Source organism: Manacus candei, unplaced genomic scaffold (genome assembly GCF_025592945.1).
Source record: "Manacus candei isolate 608988 ecotype Guabito, Panama unplaced genomic scaffold, ASM2559294v1 h1tg000016l, whole genome shotgun sequence".
NCBI classification, from domain to species: Eukaryota; Metazoa; Chordata; class Aves; order Passeriformes; family Pipridae; genus Manacus; species Manacus candei.
The window spans coordinates 3,090,242-3,113,217 of NW_026138064.1; the positions used below are offsets into that span (position 1 = coordinate 3,090,242).

The following is a 22,976-nucleotide window of genomic DNA, read 5'->3' on the forward strand; positions in this document are numbered from 1 at the left end:
GAACTCACAACCACCGGGGCAGACAGCCCAGCCCCTTCCTCCTCCTGCGCTGGCAGGCGGAAGGCCCCCAGTATGGCACTCATGGAACACTCTCCAGGTCCCCCTGGGCACACCAGCACAGACCCTTTCCCCGTCTGAGACCCTGCCCCGATGCAGGGTCCCTGACGAGAAGTTTGCTGGCGAAGACACACACACACATTCCAAGCACAACCAGTTTGGAGTGGGGGGAACACAAACACTCTCCCCCCAGCAACCAGCACCACACACATGGGCTGTGACCCGTGGTCCTGCTGCAGCCATCTGTACTGAGCCCTTGACTCCCTCCCTTATGCTGGTGCTACCCAGCAGCTGGTTTTGGGAGCACACAGCATTCCCCTCCCATGACAGGACGTTAAAGACTGCCATTTGCTCCAGCTGCTGGCACTGAATCATAAGGTTGGAAAAGACATTTAAGATTACTAAGAACAACTGTTAAACCAGCACTCCCAAGTCCATCACTGAACCATTTCTGTCAGCATCATATACACACATCTTTCAAATATTTCAAAGGATGGTGACTCCATCACTTTCCTAAGCAGGCTGTTCCAATGCCTAATGACCTTTTCAATGAAGAAATTTTCCCTAATATCCAATATAAACCTCCACTGGCACTACCTGAGGCCATTTCCTCTTGTCCTGTCCCTTGTTATTGGGAAAGGAGGCCAAAATCCACATTGCAACCCCCCCCCTTTCAGAGGGGAGTTGTAGAGGGTGACTGAGACCTCCACCACTTGAGTCCAGCAGCCAACACCACAAGCCAGTGGTATCCACATCCCTCATCTGACCAGCACAGTTGGCACCCACTCTTCTCCCAGCAGTCACCCACTGTCTGGTACTGAGTCCTTGCAGGATGCACATGCATGGGACAGACAGTGAGATTACACAGAGGAGGTAGTAAGAGAAGATTTAATAGGGAGTTAGGACAGACTGCAGCAATCAGTCTCAGGACTCTACCAGACAAGCATACTGAGCTGCCACGGTTTACACACAACCGGCCCCTTTTCTGTCTATTCCTCTTCTTTTCCTCCCCTATGCTTTGCCCCATCACTTTGCAAAGTCCCACTGCCTCCCCTCCAACATTCCAGACCCCCAGTCTGCATCCTTATCAGTCGCAGAGTTCTGTTTGTCCACAGTTTCTTGGTAGCTGTTCAGTGTGACTGATGAGGTTGGCTTCTTGTCCTTGTCTCCATTATGATTTGCTTGTCAGGTTTGGGTCTCCACATACATGGTTTCCCCCTTTTCCTTAGTATCCCATTTGACAAGGTCCTTGATCAGAAAATCTTACTGGAATAAAAAATCCTACATTGCACATACCCTTACCAATTTATGTGACTGGTCAGTTTTGGTTCTCTTCTCTGCCTCCCTTATCATTGGTCAGACAGGTTTGTGTTCTTCTGTTCATTTTTATGGCTTCCTTCTTTTCTTAATATCCCCTTTTGTGTTGAGAAAGTCCTTAATCAGACACCTTAAAGGAGTAGACACTCTCCTTCCACATAACCTTACAAGTAGCACATGATTGAAAAAATTAACCAAAACTATGTTACAAAGGAATATTGAACAGAATATAGCAGAAAAAAATGAAAAAACTTCTTTATTTTACAGTTATACAAATAAAAAACAATCCCCATAGCCGTACTTGAAATAATATTAACAGTGTCAAACATGACAATTCTGACAGAATACATATCAATACTTTAAACTACACAAATTGTATTACATACACTCAGTAGCAACAGTACTGTGCAGGAATGAAGCTCTCTGTAAACGCTCTTCCTTTATTTTATCTACGTTTATAACAATTGTGCTTTTCCCTACACAAAGTAACAGTGCTCTTAAAAATAAATAATGTGCAATTTCAGAGTTATACTCTGAAATATGCTAATCTAGATCCCCATCTAAATCCTGGACATGTCTCTCCCAGGAAAATCACTGCAAAAAGTGCTCAGCACTTTGCTAGACCAAACACTAAAAAAAAAAGTACTGAACCTACGCCTGATTTGCTCCAAATTGCAGTCAATTAGAGAAAAGGTACTGACCTCAAGCACATGTTGCTTATACCGTTAAACAAGAGAATGATACAGTCTTTATTACACATCAGACTCTAAACCAGACAAGATCTGAAAGGTTCAGTAGATGTTATAACTGGAGAGTGGCTCAGAGCTGTGGGAGAGAACTGTCCCAAAGCTGAAAAGTTAACAATCAAACATTTATCTATTTTTTTAATGAAATATGAAAGACTCTGTCACGGAAACATTAACATGTATCTTAATAAACAATTTACATAAATTTATCTGAATGAAATCAAGTTGTTTAATGCAAAGCTGCCATAACATTTGGAAAAATATACATGTTCTGCTGTATTGACGTAGCTCCCAGTCCTTATTTCTAACATACATTTAGGAACTATAGGTGTCAATCAATACGGCTGATGAGAGGATAAATCCAAGGAACACTCTGAACAAAACTGATTGGTACCTCTCAGTTGTTCCTCACCAGGGCAGCTATTACAATATTAGGGATACTTATTTTACCTACTTTGTATTAGTTGTTGAATGAACATAAATCAACAGAAATCATCCAAGGCAACTATGGAGGCTTAAGCTGTTTATTGACTGCTGAAGGACCACAAGGTGAAATCTATTCCACACTGAAGTTTCTACACAGCAGCTAAGCCTTTGCTGCTATGCTCTGGGTCACCTTTAGGGAAAAAGTCACACAGTGGAAGTGCGTGACCATTCAGGACCTGAGGTGCCTCAACAGAAATGCGCCAGGAGCCCCAGGAGGTATAAGGGAAAGGTAGGAAAGGGTGTCTGCAATGACTCCACTGCTACAGCTTCCCAAGAGGGCAAGGGCTACCAACCAAGGCCATGTAACCTAACAGGGAAAGTCCTGGCCATTCCCACCTCAGGTCATCCTAGACTAACCTGTAGTTGGTAATCACAAACGACCTCAAAACAGACAATTTGTAGCACAACACATACCAGGGAGCCTCCCAAGAGTGTTTGGGCTCCACATGGAGTTCTTATGCAAGAACAGTAGAGTAAAATGACTCCTAGTCAGTATTTGTGAAAACCTGCACAGTCAGAGACCACAACTGCTACTTACCTCAGAGAATGGTCTGAAAACCACCACTCACTACATCACACCTCAGCTCAGGACAGAGTGAGACAAGAGGTGTGTTGATGAGGAGTCCAATGGTTTTGGCAGGGAGACACATGTGGGTGCCTGTTTGAGGGGAGAGGGCTATGAGGATGAGTGTGGATGACAGTACAGAGCCGTGAGACCATGGCTCATGGTGCCAAAAGTGTGCAGTACTGAAGGTGGAAAGCCTGCAGGAGATGAGTTTAAGGCCCAGTTTTGAGAAGGTATAAGCAAACACTGTTGTCTTGGAAGTAGGTGCTATTGTCACATCTTAAGCAACACCAAGTCAGAGAAACTTAATGGTAAAAATCTGGCCTCCATGGCTTGTGTATTGAAGTTAACTTTACTCACAGCGAATCAAATGTGAAGCTTGCAAAACAACTCACGTCAAGTTTTTGTCTGCTGACTTCTAAAGACAAATTTTCTCACCAAGCTTTCTAACTGTGCGTCATTCTTTTCATTTCTTGAATTACACAAATAAGTTTTTTTTACTGCCACAGGAATTGTGTCCCCACCTACTTCGCTAACAGAAACATAATCAATTGGCATATTCAAACCTTCCCTGAGGCGAACAGAATCACGTGTCAGTTAATACAGTAGTCTCCTTGAACCTGCTTTTTGCTGATGGCCTGACACTACAGAGAAGACATTCCCAGAAGAGAAAATAAATCTAAGCAGATGTTCCTCTGAGCTTCTGAGAGACTGGCAACTGTGAATTCTTTATTTAATAGAAATTCTGTCAATGTATATGAAATATGTTTTAGAAGATCAAAAGCAGCAAAACCCTAACAACAAGAACAGGAATATGCCCACCTTTCAACAAGGAAATAATCTTGTCTTAAAATGCAAGTGTACATAGTGAACAAATAACAACCTCTGGCTTATCAACAACAAATTACAAACATTCCTCTCTGTATGGCTGTTTAGTTCCTTGTGATACCTTGGTTTCAGTGAGTTTCATGTTAGGACCATATCCAAAATATTAGCATATGGTCAAAGTAAACTGTCCTGGGTAGGAGAGCCTGGTGAATAAGGAAAGATACTACTGTGTCTTAGACATAGCAAAACTGACTCTATTCCCCATAACTTTTGGCAAAACTGTCTGCCAGGCAGTGATTTAGCTACCAAATTTGCATAATCCCAGATCTCCAGTCATGCATGATAAAATACATATGAATTTAAGAGGAGAAAATGAGTAATAAATAGCATTTTCAGCAAGTAAGTGTTTGTGAGTGTGGTGATACATATGAAATTGCTGAAGCTAATTCAAAATTCAGTAGAATATCATATTTGGAGCTGAGGACCTAACATAGAGATGAAAGCATAACAAGAAAATACCCATACATTGTATCTGCATGCCTCCTCTTTAGCAAAGCATGACATGAAAGACATGGAACCATGGTGTTATTCATTTATGTGCTCCTTTAGCACTAAGACATACCACAGGCAGACAGGTTTTGTTTCTTGGTGTATGTTGTACTGGCACTACACCCTCTCCTACACTCCTCTAATTTCTTGTTCTCCTTTTTCTGAAGAAAAGGAAGTAAAAGTGAAGGAAGTGAAAGAACTCTTGGTTTTGTGGATAAACAATGATTATAAAAAGAAGACTGTGAGATAATGCAGCTCTGTGTTATTTCAGTCGATTACATATCAGAACATCAAGCTGATACAAAAGAGGTATATTAGATAAAGAGAGCATCCAACAGTATTAGAAATTTAGGTTTTAAAAGAACTGTGTTATCTGCAGTCCTTTTATTTTCCATTTAATTGGCTGGTTTTTTTTCTTTAGATTTGTTCCCCTGTCACCTGAGTTTCTTTAGACTGTGTTTTCTTTTCTACTAGGAATAAAATCGTGTGTATTTACACATATATATTTGAATGTATGAAATAACTTCTTTACTTCTGCAGATTTTTCTGAAGAATTCTATATGAGAAGTCAGTAAAGAGGCTTTTCTTTGAGATGCTTAAAAATGTAAATAAGACTATGTTCCCTTGAGCAGCAAAGAAACATAAGACTAAATCTAATTCTATGGTTCTATGATCTACACAATTTCTTCAAGGTAAGGAAAAAATGTGTATAAGAGTAATCTTTGGCACCAAAAATAAGGGCACCTTCTTGTATGTCTTCAAATCTGTACACGAGAGAAAAATTCCTCTTTAAAAATGGATCAAAATGATCTCTGAGTGGTTCAGTGTAATGGGTACTGACAGCGGTAGCTAGAAGAACACTTGGGATGTTAAGGGTTGTGTGACAGCAGGATACAACACAATAGCACTAGATAAAATATTTGATGTTCCCCTCTACCCTCTCATGCTTATGAATCTTTTTTTCTTAAGACAATGCCAAACAGATATACTTTAGTTACTCATAACATCTTTAACATCCTGTAAGGGCTCCAATACTTAAAAGGAAAAAACCCCAACCAACAGCAGTAAGAAAAACAGCAACAAAAGTTGAGGTTATAATACAAGATCAGAAACAGTTCTCTGACTGAAGGCATTTACTGATTTGCTTGATCTTCCAGACTTCACTTTCTCTACTCAAATCCACCATGATCTTTTCTGCCAAAGCCAGGTTTATCTGCTCAAGAAAATGTTCCATCCACTGGGTATTTCTTCTGTGAGCTGCCTGACCACAGTTGCAAATCAGCAGGCTCATTTCTTCAATTAATGATGAATGTGTCACTGAATCCTGTAAACACTACTGAATATACATTCAAGCTTTGTTCTTAGTGAAAGTGGCACTTACTTGAACCCTTGCAGTCAAGATAGCTTAATTATATAGCACTTTACAGGTATAATAGCTGGTTATGTACTTCTGATAAAATTTCTTTTTCCAATGGCTTAGTGGGTATTGAAACAAATCCCCACTGTGGTCCCATTGCCATTTCACAACATCTATATGATGAAGTGTGTATTCTGTATTTATTGTACTTTACATGTGCTTTATTGCTGTATGCATTTCCCTGTTGTTAATTTAAGTGCTCCTCTATTATGTAATACATACAATGTTTTAAACTCTAATGGCATCCTATGAGGACTGGCATTAGAAAAATACCGATACTTCAGGTCATCGTAATAGTGATATTTGACTGGTTTTCCACGTAAATCCTTTGGGAATGGCCAAAATCCATATAGGTGAATTTCGTCACAAAATCTGGTGGCAAGCGTATACATGAGGAGACCAGTGCTAGGTCGTTTAATGTGGACCTTGTTTGTCAGCCAATAGCTGCAAAGAAAGAAAAAGTACATTAAGAAACTATCATAAAACCTCACATGAATAAATCCTGTGAACTTATTTTATCTACTATGCATTGATTTCACACTATGAAAAGATGAAAGTTTCATTCTTTTCTCTAAAACGAGATCGTAAATGATGACACTGTCCTGGTGCACCTTTATTCCTCTTAGAAGAGGATAAGCGAGGCCTTATTTAACATAGTGCTGAAGAAAAGCTGGCAAACTAAGGGTTTTAAGTTCACTTTTAACCCTAAACAGAAGTCATGATGTCTGCAGACGCTAGAAAGCTGTAGTTAACCTCCTCAGTCAGACCAGGGAACAATCTCTTGCTACAAACTCCAATCCCTTGTGATATCCAATTCACCTGATCAAGTCAGCCTCACACTGAATATTTAATCAGCCTAGTGATTATTTCACAGATTGCCTGTCTAAGTAAAAAGCAAATGGAAATAATAAACATAACACTTTAAGAATGTAACTTCCACAAGTAAACAGAAGAGAAGTTTTAACTACTTGCTTGTGATTAAGCACATAAAGCTTCCTGGTTGCTACCAGCAGTCTTCAAAAAAGCAAAATCTTACGCTAATGATTTTTAAAAGTCTTTGTTTTGCACTTAACAGGTCTGACTGAAGCTTCAGGACAGTTTCCCTGAGCCAGTAACAACATGTCTGGTTATGGGTTGAGAAGCAGCAGAATGTTTTCAAAGAAGAAAATGGGAACTTATCTGGATTGCATCATGTAGCTCATATTGGTACCTTCAAAATCTGCCACCAATACTGTTCTACATCCCTAACCTTCAAAAATAGAATTACATTAAAATAGTGTCAGCCTATTATTGGTAAAACACTTCTCTGACTGATTCAATATAAAGTTTGTTTAGCATTTTTATAGAAATAAAAAAGGGTATTTAGATTCTTAAACATGGTCGTTCTGTTGGTTCAGACAAACAGCAGCCATGCACATGGTTGAACTGGTCAAACTGTGGGAATGTACAATGCCAAGTAAGGGAGGTAAGCATTACACAGTGTTCCCACACAAATGTAAAATTATTGCAATGTGTCACCACACTCTTAGTTGTGGGCTGTGAATGGCTTCTACCATAGTCTAGAAAGGGGGTCAAGGCAGATAAACCTCATCAGACCAGAGTTAGCCTTGCTTAAACAGGGTTACAATAGGTTGGAACTTAAAGTATACAGACTTAAAGATTGATGTAAAGGAATTTAGCAGTGTAGCAAGAGGAACACCTCCCCCCCCCTCCATGAGACAGGATAGCAAAACTATGTCTTTAATCAAATTTTAAAGTGTCCTAAAAGCATCAGATAATGTGCAACAGTTAAATTAACCATCCCATTGAAACTGGCCTTTTTAGTCTCACTGTTTGCCAAAACCATAGCCTTGAACCACAGATACCTATGTATGTGAAAGCTAATTTATTTTTGAAAGCTAAGGGCCTCTGCAAGCAAACAGCAGTTCTAGGCAGTGATTGCTTCTCCAAAGTGAAGATAAGGAATGACTCAGAATTTTGCTCGGCTGTAAAAAACATGAATGGTAAAAAGCATATTTAAGGAACAAATGCAATTGGAAATGGTTAGGAAATGGAACATTTGTCATTGTCTTAAAAAAGACAAGTTTTCAGACACAGGATGCTAGGTAGTTTGCTTCTTACTCTGATAAACTGCAACACTGTAAAACAAGCCAAAGAAGAGACTCCAACCCCAGAAAATAAACGTTTACTTATGGAAAAGTTATTGAAGAAATCTGAACACTTTTAGCACTTCATATCACAGAAAAAGCAAAACAGATTAAAAGTGAAAGCTAATGGTTGTAGCTGCTTTAACTAATGAGCACTTTTGTACCTGTTTTCAGTTTCTGGAGTCTTATTATAACTTCAGCTTAAAGCCTAAAGGTACTCTTCTGACTTATTTTTCTGGGATGAGCTCATTTTCTGTATAACTAAGATTACAACATGAAGGAAGCAATTTACCATGGAACCACATGAGAATCTCTCTTTTGACCAATTTGTTGTTTTCCAGCTGCATAAAGAAATAAGCTTAATTGAAAAAGGAGTAGGTGCATCTTACCATATTAGAAAATGGGCATCACTGTGAAGACTATAACTGGAAAGCTGCAGCCACATAGTCCACCACTACAAGTGCTCACTTGTTCTCGACACTTTGTGCTAAAACAACTAATTTGTGGGGCCTGAAGGCTGAATTTATTGAAGATTTCCGAATTTATCAAAATGTGCCAGCACAAAAATACACTTCAATTCTATAATATTGGTGACTTGAGGTTGAATAGCTTGAAATCAAAGAGATTTCACTTCAAATTAATTTTAAATACATGGCTGATGGTAATGTAGTAGAAACACTGGCAATGTGTCATGACTTTCAGCTTAGTAGTAAAAAGTTAAAAACAAACCTCCAGGAGTAAGGGAAAAACACAGCACCCCCAAACACATAAAAAAGCCCATGCAAGAATAGAGAGTATGTTGAACTATCTGCAATGAAAGGAAGGTCAGATCAGTACTTAAACAGGTCCATATACTGGTTTTTTATAAAACTAGACTTTATATATATCATGTTTGGAACAGGTGACTAAAGAAACCCACACTGTAAGATTAAAGCTCACCCTGCTGACAGCAGGGGACTCCTAAAATTCTCTCTCTCATGAAAAGAAGGTATATTCAAACAGGTACTGGTTCTTCTAACAGTGTCCTTCTGCTTCTACTCTGTTTGTTGGTTTTTTTTAATATCATTCTGTCTATTTTCACCTCAGCTCCTCATCCCAAACTGAAGCATCTTGTATCTCCAAAACGTTTTACTTGCCTCAGACGTATTAGACCATGGTACACAGGTGAGACCTTCTCTTTGATCCAGTACAACATGGATCTCCTTTCTGCAATCTTTTCTTTTACGGGGTATACACCCTTCAAATACATTTCACATGATTTTAAAATCTGAACAGTGATCTCTTGCATGTTTCACTCTATGTTACAGACAAAAGGGAAATAATCCAAAGACAATGTTGGTATTTCTGGTAAGACTGGAGATAAGTACTGTCAATAATGGATTTGCACCAGCATTATTTTAACACCTTCTGGTGCTTCAGAAATAATTTTTTTCCTTCCCTTTTAATGCTATCATCTTAATGAAGCCTAGCTCTTACATACAGTTCCACACCATGAATAAAAGACTTAGACATTTTAAAATTCTTTGTGTAAAATTGTAATTTTTTATGAAAGACTTCTTTGTCTCTACCAAGATAATACCAAAATCTATAAAAGCTATATAACAAAAAAATTGATTTTAAATGGAGACATGGGTACCAAAACGAAACATCTCAGTAATAATGCCTTTTACGAAAATCATGAGATCATTCCTACTGGAAGGGACATCAGCAGATCTGTAGCCCAACTTCTTTCTCAGAGTACTGTCCCTCAGCCCCTGCTGACTGGGTCTGTGCTCCAGCCCAACCTCCTTTGTAGTTCCCAGCTCAACTTGCTTCAGTTGGGCAATATCTTTCCTGCTTAGGGGGGCCCAAAATAGAGCAAATTTCTCCACGTGTGGTCTAAAAAGTGCAGAGTAAAAGGGGGATAATCACTTTCCTTGCTTGACCAGCTACAGTCCTGCCAATACAGCTCCAGATGGTTTTGTCCCTTTGCTGACAAGGACCACTGATGGCTCATGTTCTTGCTGCCTGCCAAGATGTTCAGGTTTCTTCCAGCAGAGATGACTTCAGCCACTCAGTCAGCCCCCCTCTGTAAGTCCGCATGGACTACTCCCTCCCAGGTGCAGAACTCCACATTTGTCCTTGCTGAGTTTTCTCCTGTTAGCCTATGTGTCCTGCCCCATTATCCAGCTAGACTTTGACATCTAATTGTCCAGTCATCCAGACCACAACATCCTAATTTGGATGCAAGAATACCGTGGGAAACAGTGCCAAAAGCCTTGATACCACTGAGACATATGACAATCCATTATACTCTCCTACGCAGAAAAAAATGGACACAATTTAACAAATAGAAAATCTAAGTTATGAAGAGAAGAGCCTGTCAAAGTTGGTAAAAACTTTTAAAGTGGTACTTGTTCAGAGACGCATATGGAGGCTAACGCTGGCAATTTCAGGTATTTGCATGCCAATTCCTGCTCTCCCAGAGCTTTAAGAAGGTTTTCCCTTTCAAGTAAAGAAGCAGAAAGCATAAAAATTCTCTCTGTCATGAACATCAACTCCTGTATTTGCTGTACCTCCTTCAGAACCAATGGGATTACATTGGAAAGTAAGAACGTAAGAATTTGTTTCCGTTGATGTCTACAAATTCTCAGTCTACTTGAGCTTTGGACTTCTAAATATACATTTGAGGTTGTTTTTTTTTTTTTACATTTTTCTGTGTTTTCCAAAACTCACAAACATTCATCTTTTCTTAACTTCAGCTGACTTCACACTATTTAACTCAACCTTGCATGAAAGAAATTTTGAATAAAGTGAAACCAAATGAAAAACAGAGTGTTAACAGTATATAATAGAAAACATCCTTCTCTGGTCAGCAGTAATCTTCTGGCAAAATGATTGTCCCCATCACTAGTACAAGACCTCAATACTTGTAACCAACTCTTTGCCACTGGGGTTCAAAACAGTTACAGGTTTACAGATCAGGTGTACTATGCACTGCTCTTAAGCCTTGTGTCAGCAGTAAAGTCCTATGTTTTGTAACGACCTGGAAAAATAAGAGGAACCACGAAGGGACAGAGCCTTAGGGGAAAACTCCTTCCACACCTGAAAATAAGCAATTAAAGATGTCAAAATCTGCCCTGATAAATATGAGATACATTTTTTACAGCCATAAGCACTGTTAAAAGATTGCTTTGACACTTAAATTTGTCTTAGTGTTTACAGAATTTCAATATTCTGGCCTATAAAAGCACTGAACCTGCTTCTGCCAGATCAATATATCACCTGTGGTTTAATACTCAGTCAAATGCACCCTAATTTCACCTGTATCTAGCTAGATAACTTTACATTTACGGAAATGGAATGTTCTACTGTCAGCATGACTGCAGAAGAAATGTTAAATGAATAGCATGTTGCTACCTGATAATGACTTCCTGTAGTTATTGACAAAAATTAAATTCAAATAAAAAAATAAAAAGCAGACATCTGTTTTAAAAATAGTTAATGTTAAAATGGTCTTCTGAGAAAACTCTAATACAATGACAAATACACACAACAATTTATGGCAATCATCATACCCAACTGGATACTGGGGAATTCAAATTATAATTGTTTACCCTGCTACCGGAATAGATGACTTCAGGCTAGATTAAAACATGAGATGTGCTCTCCCGTTTCTGTACTCAAAGTGTCATCTCAGACAAGGAAAACCAGATATGATGGGTTACATTCAAATATCAGATATTTTAGCACACTCAACATCTTTATTTGCCATATCTACAAATTCCATAAGATGTTTATGCATAAACAGACAGAATCTGGTTGTGTATATTTCAATGGATTTTTAACTCCTTTCTCTGGACAAGGCTGAATCTGAGGAAAAATATATAACCCTGAATAGGTTCAAAAGATTATATACCAAGCTCTGTTCCTTGACTGGTAAGCTGATCTCCAAGTAAACCCTCTCAACACACTTACTTGTCACTCAAATTTTGTTCCTTTTACAGCCATTACACAAAGCAAATATTTTTAAAAGAGCTTTCTGAGAAATCTTACATGATATTTGAAAAGTTAAAATATTAGCATTAATAAGAAGGTAAGGGAAAAAAGATTTTGAGAAAGAAGACAAAACATTTCAGTGTTACTTGAGCATATGTGGAAGTGTAAGAAGATAGATGATATATACTCTCTTAATTACACTTTCTCAAAAGTTACTTAAGAACAGGACAAGACACGGAGTAAAGCAATACAGGTTATCAGAAGAATAAAGTGACTTCTGTATGAGGAGAGATTAAATAGAGTAGCTTGAAAAAGATACAACTAGGTGGGGAGATGGTAGAAGGCTCTAAAACGATGTAGTGTGTAAAGACAGGAAATAGGGATTTAATTACTACTTTAACACAAGCACTGTAACACAACAAACCATTGACCCAGTGGAGTCATTCAGTGGTAGGTCTGAAATAAACAGATGAAAGCAATTTTTATACAACACAACTGGGAATTCACTGCAACAGGATGTTTTGGATGCCAACAGCGAACTGACTAAAAAGATACAAATCCTTAACGTTCACAAACACCCAGCGCTAGTGAACCTCCTTCTCAATGGTTTGCTAAACTGCTGGCCATGAGTGCATATATCAGAAGGTAAGCTCTTGAGAATTTCTCTGTTTCTAACTTTTCTTCTAAGCCTCTGTGTTGGCACCCAGCACTAGTAAGACCACAGGCTAAAAAGGGATCTCTTAAACAGTCACTTTTATGTACTAGGACTCAGCATCTGCTTTCTCTTGAAGGTGCTAGCGCAAATATCTTCTTCAAACTCAGGTAGAATAAAGCCTTTCCTTGTGCTTGCTTGTCTTCAATGGGACTAAAAACACCAATGATATGAAAAACTCTTCAACTGACACTCTAAATTTATGTCAATATTTTAATTAAAAATGCACTATTTGCCCTTTTCTTACTGAGACATGCTTTGGGCAGAATGCTGCACAAGGAATCTAGAGTGTGAAAGAATTAAAGTGTGAAAAACAATACTGAGAATGTGATGGCCAGCACAGAAACACCAGTAAGTGTTTACGCAAGATCTACTTGACAGTTTTCAGCACACAATATTTTGAAAGAGCATATACAAAAACCTCTTTTCTTTAAAGGAATAATGTCCTTTATGAAGAGCTGAACCACTCTCAAAAATTGTCATTTACTTTTTATCAAACTTAATTCACTACTTTCATGTTAAGTGTTGGTTTTTGTTTGTTCATTTTTCCTTTACCTCTTCACCTATACTGTCAAGTGAATTAAAATTCTTACTTATAAAGAAGATTTCAAGTACCACTTGAAAAATTGGTCTCCATCTGGCAATCTTTCTTCAAGAGAAAGAAAAGACTAGTGATATCAGTGGTAGATGCAGTCATGTTACATATTTTCCAGTGCCACAGCTAAGTGAGAGCATGGCCAGTAGGCTGCTCTACACTGTCACTGCCCTGGCAGATAATTTTAACCACTGTGAGCATAGCCTTTCCTGGCTGTGGAAAAATAATTAAGAATATATTAAAGCTCACTTTCACCTGTCTTAAAATTGTTTAGCTTCCCTGTTGTAGGAGACTACTCTGCTTTGCACCATTGTCCTGGCATGATCTGCTTCCAAAGGTGCTTTAGTCAACTTTTGGAAAATCACCTCTATAGGAAAATAATCCACTAAATACAAAAAAGTATCAAAATAAACAAATATTGCTCTTAAGAAACACTTGCTAAAGTTTAAACTAATTAAGCTCATGAACTCTTCTAATACATAAAAAGGCTTTAGTCTAATAACTGTAATCCTCCACATCCTCATGCCCTACATAACATTTAAAAGGAATGGTAGAGTGAGGACTATATATGAAAGAGAAAGCGTTCAGAGCTAAGTAACAAGATATGTTTAAGTCTGGGAACAAGTCTCAATTTCTGTCCCACTTCTGCAATATTTCCAAACTATCAGAGTACTTTTATTTGAACCCACACCAGCTCCTTCTGTTTTCATCTAAACAAACAGAAATTATTGACCTAGATTTAGAAGGAGATAACAGGATGAGTAAGTCTCTTTAAGTATTTGATAAAAGCATTCACCGAAAGGAAACGACCTATGCTTCAATCCTTGATAAACCAATGGCAACAGTTTTTTATGTTAAACCATCATTAATTTCAAAGCATAAGATAACCATGATCCAGTCCTAGATCCTTCCTTCATAAACACACTTTCAAAACTGTCCACATATTTTTTTTATTTTTTTATTTTAAAGTAGAAGCATCCCAGCAGGACAGACAGATGGCTTCCCTTTCCCCAGAAAGGCCCCCAGCAGATACGAGGCACAATATTAAGGCGGGAAATGCGGGGTTTGATCTGCTCAGGTAGGGAAGAGGACAAGTTTAAGACTGTACTGTACAAGTTTAAGCAGGTGCTGTGGACTCTGTTCTGCAGTGCAAAAGTAGAATGAGTATCATCATCTTCCATCTGCTGAAAGAAAACAGTAGTGCAACTGTGTGAACACTGACTGGTAATGGGCACAGGGCCTCCTACAGAGCACACCTACAAGACCAAGCTCTTCTCTCAAGCTGTCCACACCTCTACAAAGCTTTGCTAGCAATGGGGTGCCTGGCATCCTGCTCACTGCCACCATGACCTAGGTATTGCAGAAGAACTGGGCATTCCATAAGAGTTAAACCATGTGACCAGAATTCCAAATTTTAGCAAAATTCAAGCTGTTTCCCTGAACACATATGGCCGTATGTAAACCAACTTGTGCATAATGTATTTCAGCTGAGGCCAGATCACTGTCTTCACTCAGCCATTAAACACCGGTAAATGCTCTTTTATTTGCACACTGTTATGAGGTACACTATATCTGTGAAATTGGCTAATGCCCATGTACCTGAAGGGATATAAAGCCATTCAAAACTAACTAAAATAAGCAGAGTGGTGACTCAGTCAAAAAGGAAAAAAATTCTAAATGATGCACTGAAATTTCAAATAAATGTTAAGATTTTTACTAGAAGCACCCCAACTGTTTAAGAAGTTTAAGCCTTGCTTGGTTTGTCCCAGAAGCATCTAGTAAAGACCAGCAGAAGAGACTTTAAGCATCAGGAGTTGCAAACCTTACAAAACAAAAAAGAAATGAAAATGAAATAAAGTTTAAGCAATAAACAATATACATTTATTCCTATTCAAAACAACACAATCCAACTAATTCTATAAAGATCAATTAGTCCACGTCCCCCTGTCATGGGCATGGACATATTTCGCTAGACCAGGTTGCTCAGAGCCCCATCCAACCTGGCCCTGAGCAATTCCAGCCATGGGGCTGGAGCAACCTGTTCCAGTGTCTCACTATCCTCATCATAAAACATTTCTTCCTTCTGTCTAATCCAAACCTACCTTCTTTCAGTACAAAACTCCTTTCCTTTGTCCTGTTTCTACAGACCCTGGTAAAAAAAGTCTTTTCCTCTCCAGCTTTCTTGTAGGGTCCCTTCAGGTACTGGAAGGCAAGAACGAGGTCTTGCTGGGGCTTTCTCCTCCACAGCAAATAGCCCTGACTGTCTCAGCCTTTCCGCACAGGAGAGGTGTTCCATCCCTCTGATAATTTCTGTGACCCGTCTCTGGGCTCAGTCCAACAGGTAGATTTCTTTCCAGTGCTATGGATCCCAGAGCTGGATGCAGCACTGCAGATGAGGTCTCACCAGAGCAGAGCAGAGCAGAGCAGAGCAGAGCAGAGCAGAGCAGAGCAGAGGGGCAGAATCACCTGCTGCCCACATTGCTTTGGATGCAGGCCAGGATACACTTGGGCTTCTGGTCTGTGAACATATATTGCTGGCTCATACACACATGAAGATATGTTAATGTTTCATTCAGGTTAAAAAATTCTGACCTGCTCAAAAAACCCTTTTTTGTTAATCAATTTGTGGCCATAAACTAGAACCCATCAGTGATAAATAATAAAATTGCATCAATTTATTTTTCTTCTACTCTCCCCCATTATAAATTAATGAACTACTTTCACACTTATAAAAGACAGCCTGTAAGTTCAAATCAATCTATTTTTGATTTATATACACTGAACCTGAATCAAATAAGTTATTTTTTTTGTTACACATTTGTTAAAAGCTGCTAGCATTACTGGTCTTTTTTTTTTTTTTACACTTTAGACAGTCTCTTTACACTTCCAACAGTTAAATGACTATTGTTTCATATATTTTTGTCTTGCTTCACGGAAAAGTTTAAAAACTTTTAAGGGTTAAGATAAAACCTTAAAAAACAGTGGAGAACACTTGAACAGTGTCACCTGTAGGTGTATGAATTGTGATCAGGAAGCATGCATGTGAATTTATGAGAATCTGAAATGTAAGATGGGAGATGTGTTTAGATGGCACATAAACAGTTAAATCTGTGCTAATATGAAACAAATGGCTGTAGCAAAGTACAGTAGCAATTATAACAAAACATAAGAGAAAGTATTTGATTAACTAGGAAGAAACAGAACCAAGTGGAATACCAACCCATGCAACTATTTGCCGTAATTTTGTAGTCCTCCTTTTTCCTTTGTTTCATTCTTTCTGCATAAAATCTCAGAAGATAAACTATATATCTATGTCTATAGATATAAAGTATAGCTATAATATAAAATAAGCTAAGAAAAAAACTTTGGTAGGAAAAGTTGTATTGGATTTCCATTCTGGAAAGCACACTGACCCCAATCCTAACAAAACAGTTATAAATGCAGGCAAAAGAAAGCAATTGCATTTTAAGAACACAGGACTACAAATGAAGCATGTTTTAGAGGGAGTCAATTGCTTTTTCTCCTCTAGTGTATGTTGTAAATAGTACTTATTTTCTTCTCTAAAAAAAGGATACTGGTATTAGTTTGGATTAAACAGAAGCAATGAAGCAAAGGGATGAATCATGAACACACTGAAGATGGCACAAGAATACTTTATTGGTTTTAAAGACTAAATTTTCTACTCAGTAAAATAAGACTACTACCACTCTTGCACACACAGAATCATATGTAAAGGTGGGGGAAATAAGATTGGAAGTAGGAAAAAGTGTCACACACACACACACACACACAGAAAATGTGTACCGTACAGAAAAAAACCAGCATTTTCTAACAGCAACATAAGAAGGTAGTCATAGGAGATAGATATTTTACTTCACTGAGATTTTTCAGTTTTTAGGACATTTATAGCCTAAGCTTATATTTTGACTCATGACCATGCTCTGTCTGTTTCTGAAGCAGACTCCTCCACTGAAAAAGAAGCTTTGCCCTGAGTGGTAACCATGGCTGGAAAGTTCTTTTCCTCTTCACTCATCTTCTAGAGGCTCCCTTTCCATTCAGGAGTGGCAAAAGAGACAGCATCACTGTTCCCTACTGCTGGAACATTTCATGGACCTATGGGTAGATCCAGACTAACTGTGATGGCTGGCTGGCTTCCTGGGCAGAAGTCTGGTCTGTGGCACCAGGAGGGCTGGTCAGAGGTAAATCTCCAGCTGAAGGACAGAAACACAAGCTCACTCTGGGACCCCCCCCCCCCCCCCCACTACTGGAGCTAAACTGAGAAATCAGAACCCAAGAATGTACCAATTTCACGTGGCCCATAGGGGTAATTTTAACAGGCAGAGATCAGGCAGGGTGATAAATAGGTTCCTTGCTTTCTACCAGCCATACTCCCTTCCTGAAAGAGATTTCATTTATATTTCTCAGAGTAGCTATTTAGGCCCCAGAAAGACTACTGAAGGAGTCGCTTTGTAGGAAATTTGACAATGGCTTGAGTCAGCAAAGGTACTGCAGGCAAGAAATGAAGTTGACCCATGTTCAGCCAATAATTTAGTTATACGTACCCAATATTCATGTTAATCTTGAAGTTCTGTGCTTTGTAAACTGTGCCATGGGGTTCTGACTTTTTTCTGGGAATTAGTGAGGGCATGAAAAAATGTTCATTAAAGATTACCACATGCAAAGCTGTCTCCCATGTAAAAAATGGGCAAATGAAGTGAAAAAGGAATTTGGTTTGTAAAAAGAGTGGGTCTGATTGGATAACGCTCTTCAACTACATCAACCAAGGTTTCTCTGGGAAAGCCCTGTTAAATTAGGAACAGGAAAAAATCTTCTGTTGGAATAAACAATTCAGTTGAAGGACAGTAAGCTAAAAAAAGAACTGTGTAGTCTTACTACAAAGTTGTAATAGTAAGATGCATCAAACTGGGGACATTACTAAGTGCTTTGAAACACACAGGTAACTTTGGATTAAATTTATAAGATACACCTTTCAAAAACCTACAGAATTCTTAATATTTTATGAAAGCATTACTATAATTTACAATTGATTAGCATTTTTACCATGAAAATTTCATTAGAATATTACTGGAGAGGTATAATTAAAATTAGTAACTTGCCCTAATTCTAGCTTTTGCCAATCTAGTCTTTCCTACTGATGTGAATATCTGTTCTTATGCTAATGCCCAGTAGATGTATTTCTGTAACAAAAAACCTCTATCTAATTTTGTCTCTTTTCAAAACAATGCAAGTGAAGTCATGTTCAGAAAACAAAACAAGAAAAATCAAATATATGAGGAATAAGAATAAAATGCAGTGTGTCCACTATGCATATCAAGGAATTAGGGACACAATAATGGAAGGATCTACCCAAATTGCAAATTCTGCTTTTGTCACTTCAAAAAACCCTATAATAATTCATTTGTTGCCCAGAACATCTATTCCATAGGTCTGTATTCTTCAGAGACCATTTTCTAACAACTTACAAATCTTAAACCTGCCCTAAAAGGACAAAAAAACCCCACAAAACTATGGGAAATTCTGTTCCCTGCTATATATTATATGCTGTGTATGTGCAAGGGGGGAAATTTATAAAGATGATTCCAGGATGAGGACTATGCCCTCTACTATGAAAGCATTTTATTAATGGCACTGATACTGAAGCTGATGTTGAAAAGTGCAACCTGTGAATTTGAGCATATGTTCAGGATGCTCCTTGCTTATTGGACGATAAGCACGTTAAAACTGCTTTCAGCTTGTGCCCGACTTCCCCTGATATCTGAAGTCAAAATGCCTAACATCAGCTCTGGATAGATACAGTATAACAACATGTTCAGTGCTATGTTACTTGTTAGACTAAATTCAATAATATAGAAGAAAACTGGACTTCTTTTGATTTAATCAATACAATCTGAAGTTTCCTTTTTAGAGATTATTATAGAAAATATGCATTATATGTCCTTAAATTTGATCAGTGTAATGAACCAGAGCAGATTAATCAGATATAAAAGCTATTGATTATACCTTAATAAATCCCACTGTTGTCACTGAACTACTCAACCAGAAGAGAGTCTTCAAGCAAATAAATGTAAACTACTTCAGTAAATTATGGAGGCAGAAGTTACTCCTCAGGATCAAGATTATACACAAAACCTTTAATCAGTCAAAAAGCATTCACTGAAGCATGTGCAAGCATGTGTTGAAGAACGTGTTTGAAGAGAAACAATTTGCTTCATTACAACTTAATGTAGAGCTCAAAAGTGAGAGATTGCCTCAGAAAATCCATTAAGTATGAAAAGCACACTTAAACAACACACTGGAGTCCACACATTGCCATGTCAAAGGACCAGCATCTTCAAAGAATGAATATTGCTCACTTTTCACATCCTATTAAGCTCTAGCTCCACTGCAAACAATGCCAACCAAAATGCCATTTAAGTAGCAATGAGATGTGACTGGAGTTCTGCCAAGCCCACCAGCTGGTTTCACAAGGATATGCAATACACCAAGGAAAAAACTGTTTTCAGTCATGGCTACACTCAGTCAGAAACAAATATATGATATCTATGTGAAAGGCTGCATATCTCACTACTGATTTTACAAGCAATAACTTCCCGAGAGAAATTTCTGTGGTCTTTTAGTAGGAAGATTAATGGATGTTTTTACTCCAAAACGATTTTCTGTCTTTAGCTTGCTTTCCTCCGAGATTTGCTGATGACGGCCTGTGCATCAATTTTTCTTTTTACTATGTATGTCAGAGAGGAGTATGGAGAAATATGACAAAAGACTGTCATTATTGGCTAGTATTTGCCAAAAATTTAGAAATGTGTCCTCTCCATTGTACAACTTGCTTTATTTTCTTTTTGTGGGTTTCATGCAATTTAAAATTTATCAATAGGGGCATGTAGCAGGTGGGTGTGTACTATTTGTTTACTTTATTATTGCTGTTATAAATCAAATACAGAAAAAAAGGAATTATGATTATGATAATCCCTAACAGAAAAAAAGGAATTATGATTATGATAATCCCTAACACAATCAGTTACTTAGTTCACTAGACTGTAAGATTACAATAAAATGAAATCTTAAAAAAGAAAAGAAAAAGCAAAAAAAAGACCTTGCAAATGCATTTAAAAATTATTTTAAAAGGAAAGGAAATAGTTGTCACTTTCTGAAGTAAAGCCTTTAAAAAAAATCTCAACCGTCTTACTGTTATTTACTATTATGATACCACAGTATTTTGCCAGTGGCTTTACTAAGTTACCATCAACCATATAATTAACAGTAATTTGAAGTGAGATCTTCAGTCTGAATTCAAGCTACTCAACTTCAAGTCATCAATGGTAAAGAAATAAAGTGTATTTACACATTGGCACATTTTCCAGATATTTTGTGCCCGGAACTTGCTTTGCATAACACAAACAAGTTTATAGGATTTGAAAATGAACTCAGAAAGACAGATTTCCTCTTCTCTTTCACCTCTGCTTTAGAGGATGATCATACACCAAAATAGCAATGATGTCTCAGCAATCTCATGAGTTAAAGCAAGGAGATTTGATGCAAATGTTGTGCTCTTCCACAGTCTTTAAGCATTATCTCCATTGGTGAGAATGTTCTCTAAACAGATTCAGTTGGAAAAGTCAGTTTGCTACTAACAACATCAGAGAGCAGACATTCACAAATGTATGAGTCAAATCCTCCTCTACTGACATCCTCTCAAACCTGTTCTTCTCTCTCTCCTGAATTCATCCAGTTCACCTTCTACTGAACTCCAGAGCCAGTGAACATCATCTCTCTGGATCTGCTCCCACCATGAAACATCCCTGGGGGAAACCCACTAACTACAGCAAATCAACTCCTCTATGCACACCCATGACAAACTGCTTGCAGGCAGCAGAAATCCTAATTGCCATCAGGGATCTATGGGTCAAGCCCTGCATTTTGCTTCCAGTGCCAGCTTACAGGTCTCCTCCTAGAGCAGGCCATGCTGCCCATCTCCTGGGCACACAGTCTCCCCAGCAGGGCTCACAGCTGTACTCATGAGGTCTCATGCAGCCACACAGGTCCTCATCAGGAGTGCACACCTCGCTGTTTAGAGGGAATGCACTATAGCATGGAGGGACTACTTTCCCCCTTGACCTTCTCTCTATCAGACCTTGGGGTTTCTCTTTAGTGATTGATTTATTGAGATTATTTTCTGAAAGCTCCTTGTCATTGAGAGCTATGTTCTGTAGACTACCTTCTTCTTATTCTATTTGCTGTGTTCTGACCCTTAAAGACTAGAAGGTGAAAAAGGTAAGGCCTCACCCATAAAGTTCATGCCACACATGACTCTTTCAAAGACAACTGCCCTCTCAGTCCTTTTAACGTATGTTCCATTTCATCTAAGGCTAAAGAATTTGATACAATCAGAAGATGTACCACCTGCTGGTTTCAGTATGACTATGAAACACCCACTACTACTTCCTCTCTGCCAACTCTTCTAGTAAGTGTGTCCACACTTGTACTGAAATGGAAAAACCCCCACAAACCAACAAATAAAATCCCCCCTGTGAGCCTCCAGAATGTTCCGAAACCAGGAGCTGCACTTGTTCTCAGTAGGCTCCTCTCTCACATCCTTTTATAGGTCTTCTTGATTACTCATTTACTTTGGAGAGTACCCTGTATCCCAAAGCTAGACAATAAAGTACAACTCAGTGTAAAATGAAAAAGCAAATCTAGAAATAACTTTCTTTAAGTCAATTTTCTTTGTCTACTTCACTAAATATATGCTTCAAAAATGCAAATTATGACACTTTCTCCCACTAAATACAGAATAGAAAACATCAAGAAGCTGTTTCTACAATGCTTATTAGGTATATCAACTGTATACAGAATATTGTTTGAAAATAAAAAAAAAGTAGAAACAAAGGTTTACATATATATATATATATATATATAAGTAGTTGTTATTCTCTTAATTTTTCCTGTGGCCTACTAATTCACTTGTTGAAGACTGAAGGCCAAACCTCAAAAAAGGATTTCAATACAGCAACCTTACAGTATTGAACCCATAATGTGAATCCACAAACCACACTAACCTCCCATACATGTACAGGTATGTCCATATGTCTACCAATGAGCATAAGCACAGCAGGACACCTAAAACAGGATTCACTGGAACAACCTCTGCTGGAAGCAATGTGTAAAACAGAATGTAGAGGGATAGAGACTTCAGTTGCCAACGGGACAGAAATGAGTACTGGTGAGAGACTTAAATCTCATTCCACCCAAAACACAGACACTAGCATCTAACTCAACCACAGTGTGCCTTCCCAACACAAAAGAAGTAGAATCCAGACCTGTTACCTGAATAATCAGTTATTTTCTTTCAAAACACATTCTATGTTTAAAACATCACCAGGTATCCCAGCACTGACCTAACCCTCCCACAGGTCTGAAATACAGCAATGTTCACCCTTTTTCTCACTTTTTAATTCTCTGATGCAAACCGAAACAGGCTAACAGGCTTCCCTTAGTCTCTGAAAAGCTTATACATGGCTGATGCAGCAAATAAACACATTCCTTCCCTCACATGGTGGT

The 22,976-nt window shown here is 38.3% G+C and overlaps 1 protein-coding gene across 2 annotated transcripts in view; it reads right to left on the reverse strand.

Annotated features, from left to right (window-relative positions):
* Positions 1–921: 921 nt before the first annotated feature.
* Positions 922–22,976, reverse strand: part of ST8SIA4 (ST8 alpha-N-acetyl-neuraminide alpha-2,8-sialyltransferase 4) — a 56,048-nt gene continuing 33,993 nt past the window's right edge. Inside the window, exon 5 of one of the 2 annotated variants that reach the window (XM_051782680.1) lies at positions 922–6,409. In XM_051782680.1, coding sequence (XP_051638640.1) covers positions 6,127–6,409 — 283 coding nt within the window. In that variant the 3' untranslated portion in view covers positions 922–6,126. Of the gene's footprint in view, positions 6,410–17,033; positions 17,609–22,976 lie in introns of those variants that run through there. The other variant, XM_051782681.1, reaches the window with a different exon arrangement.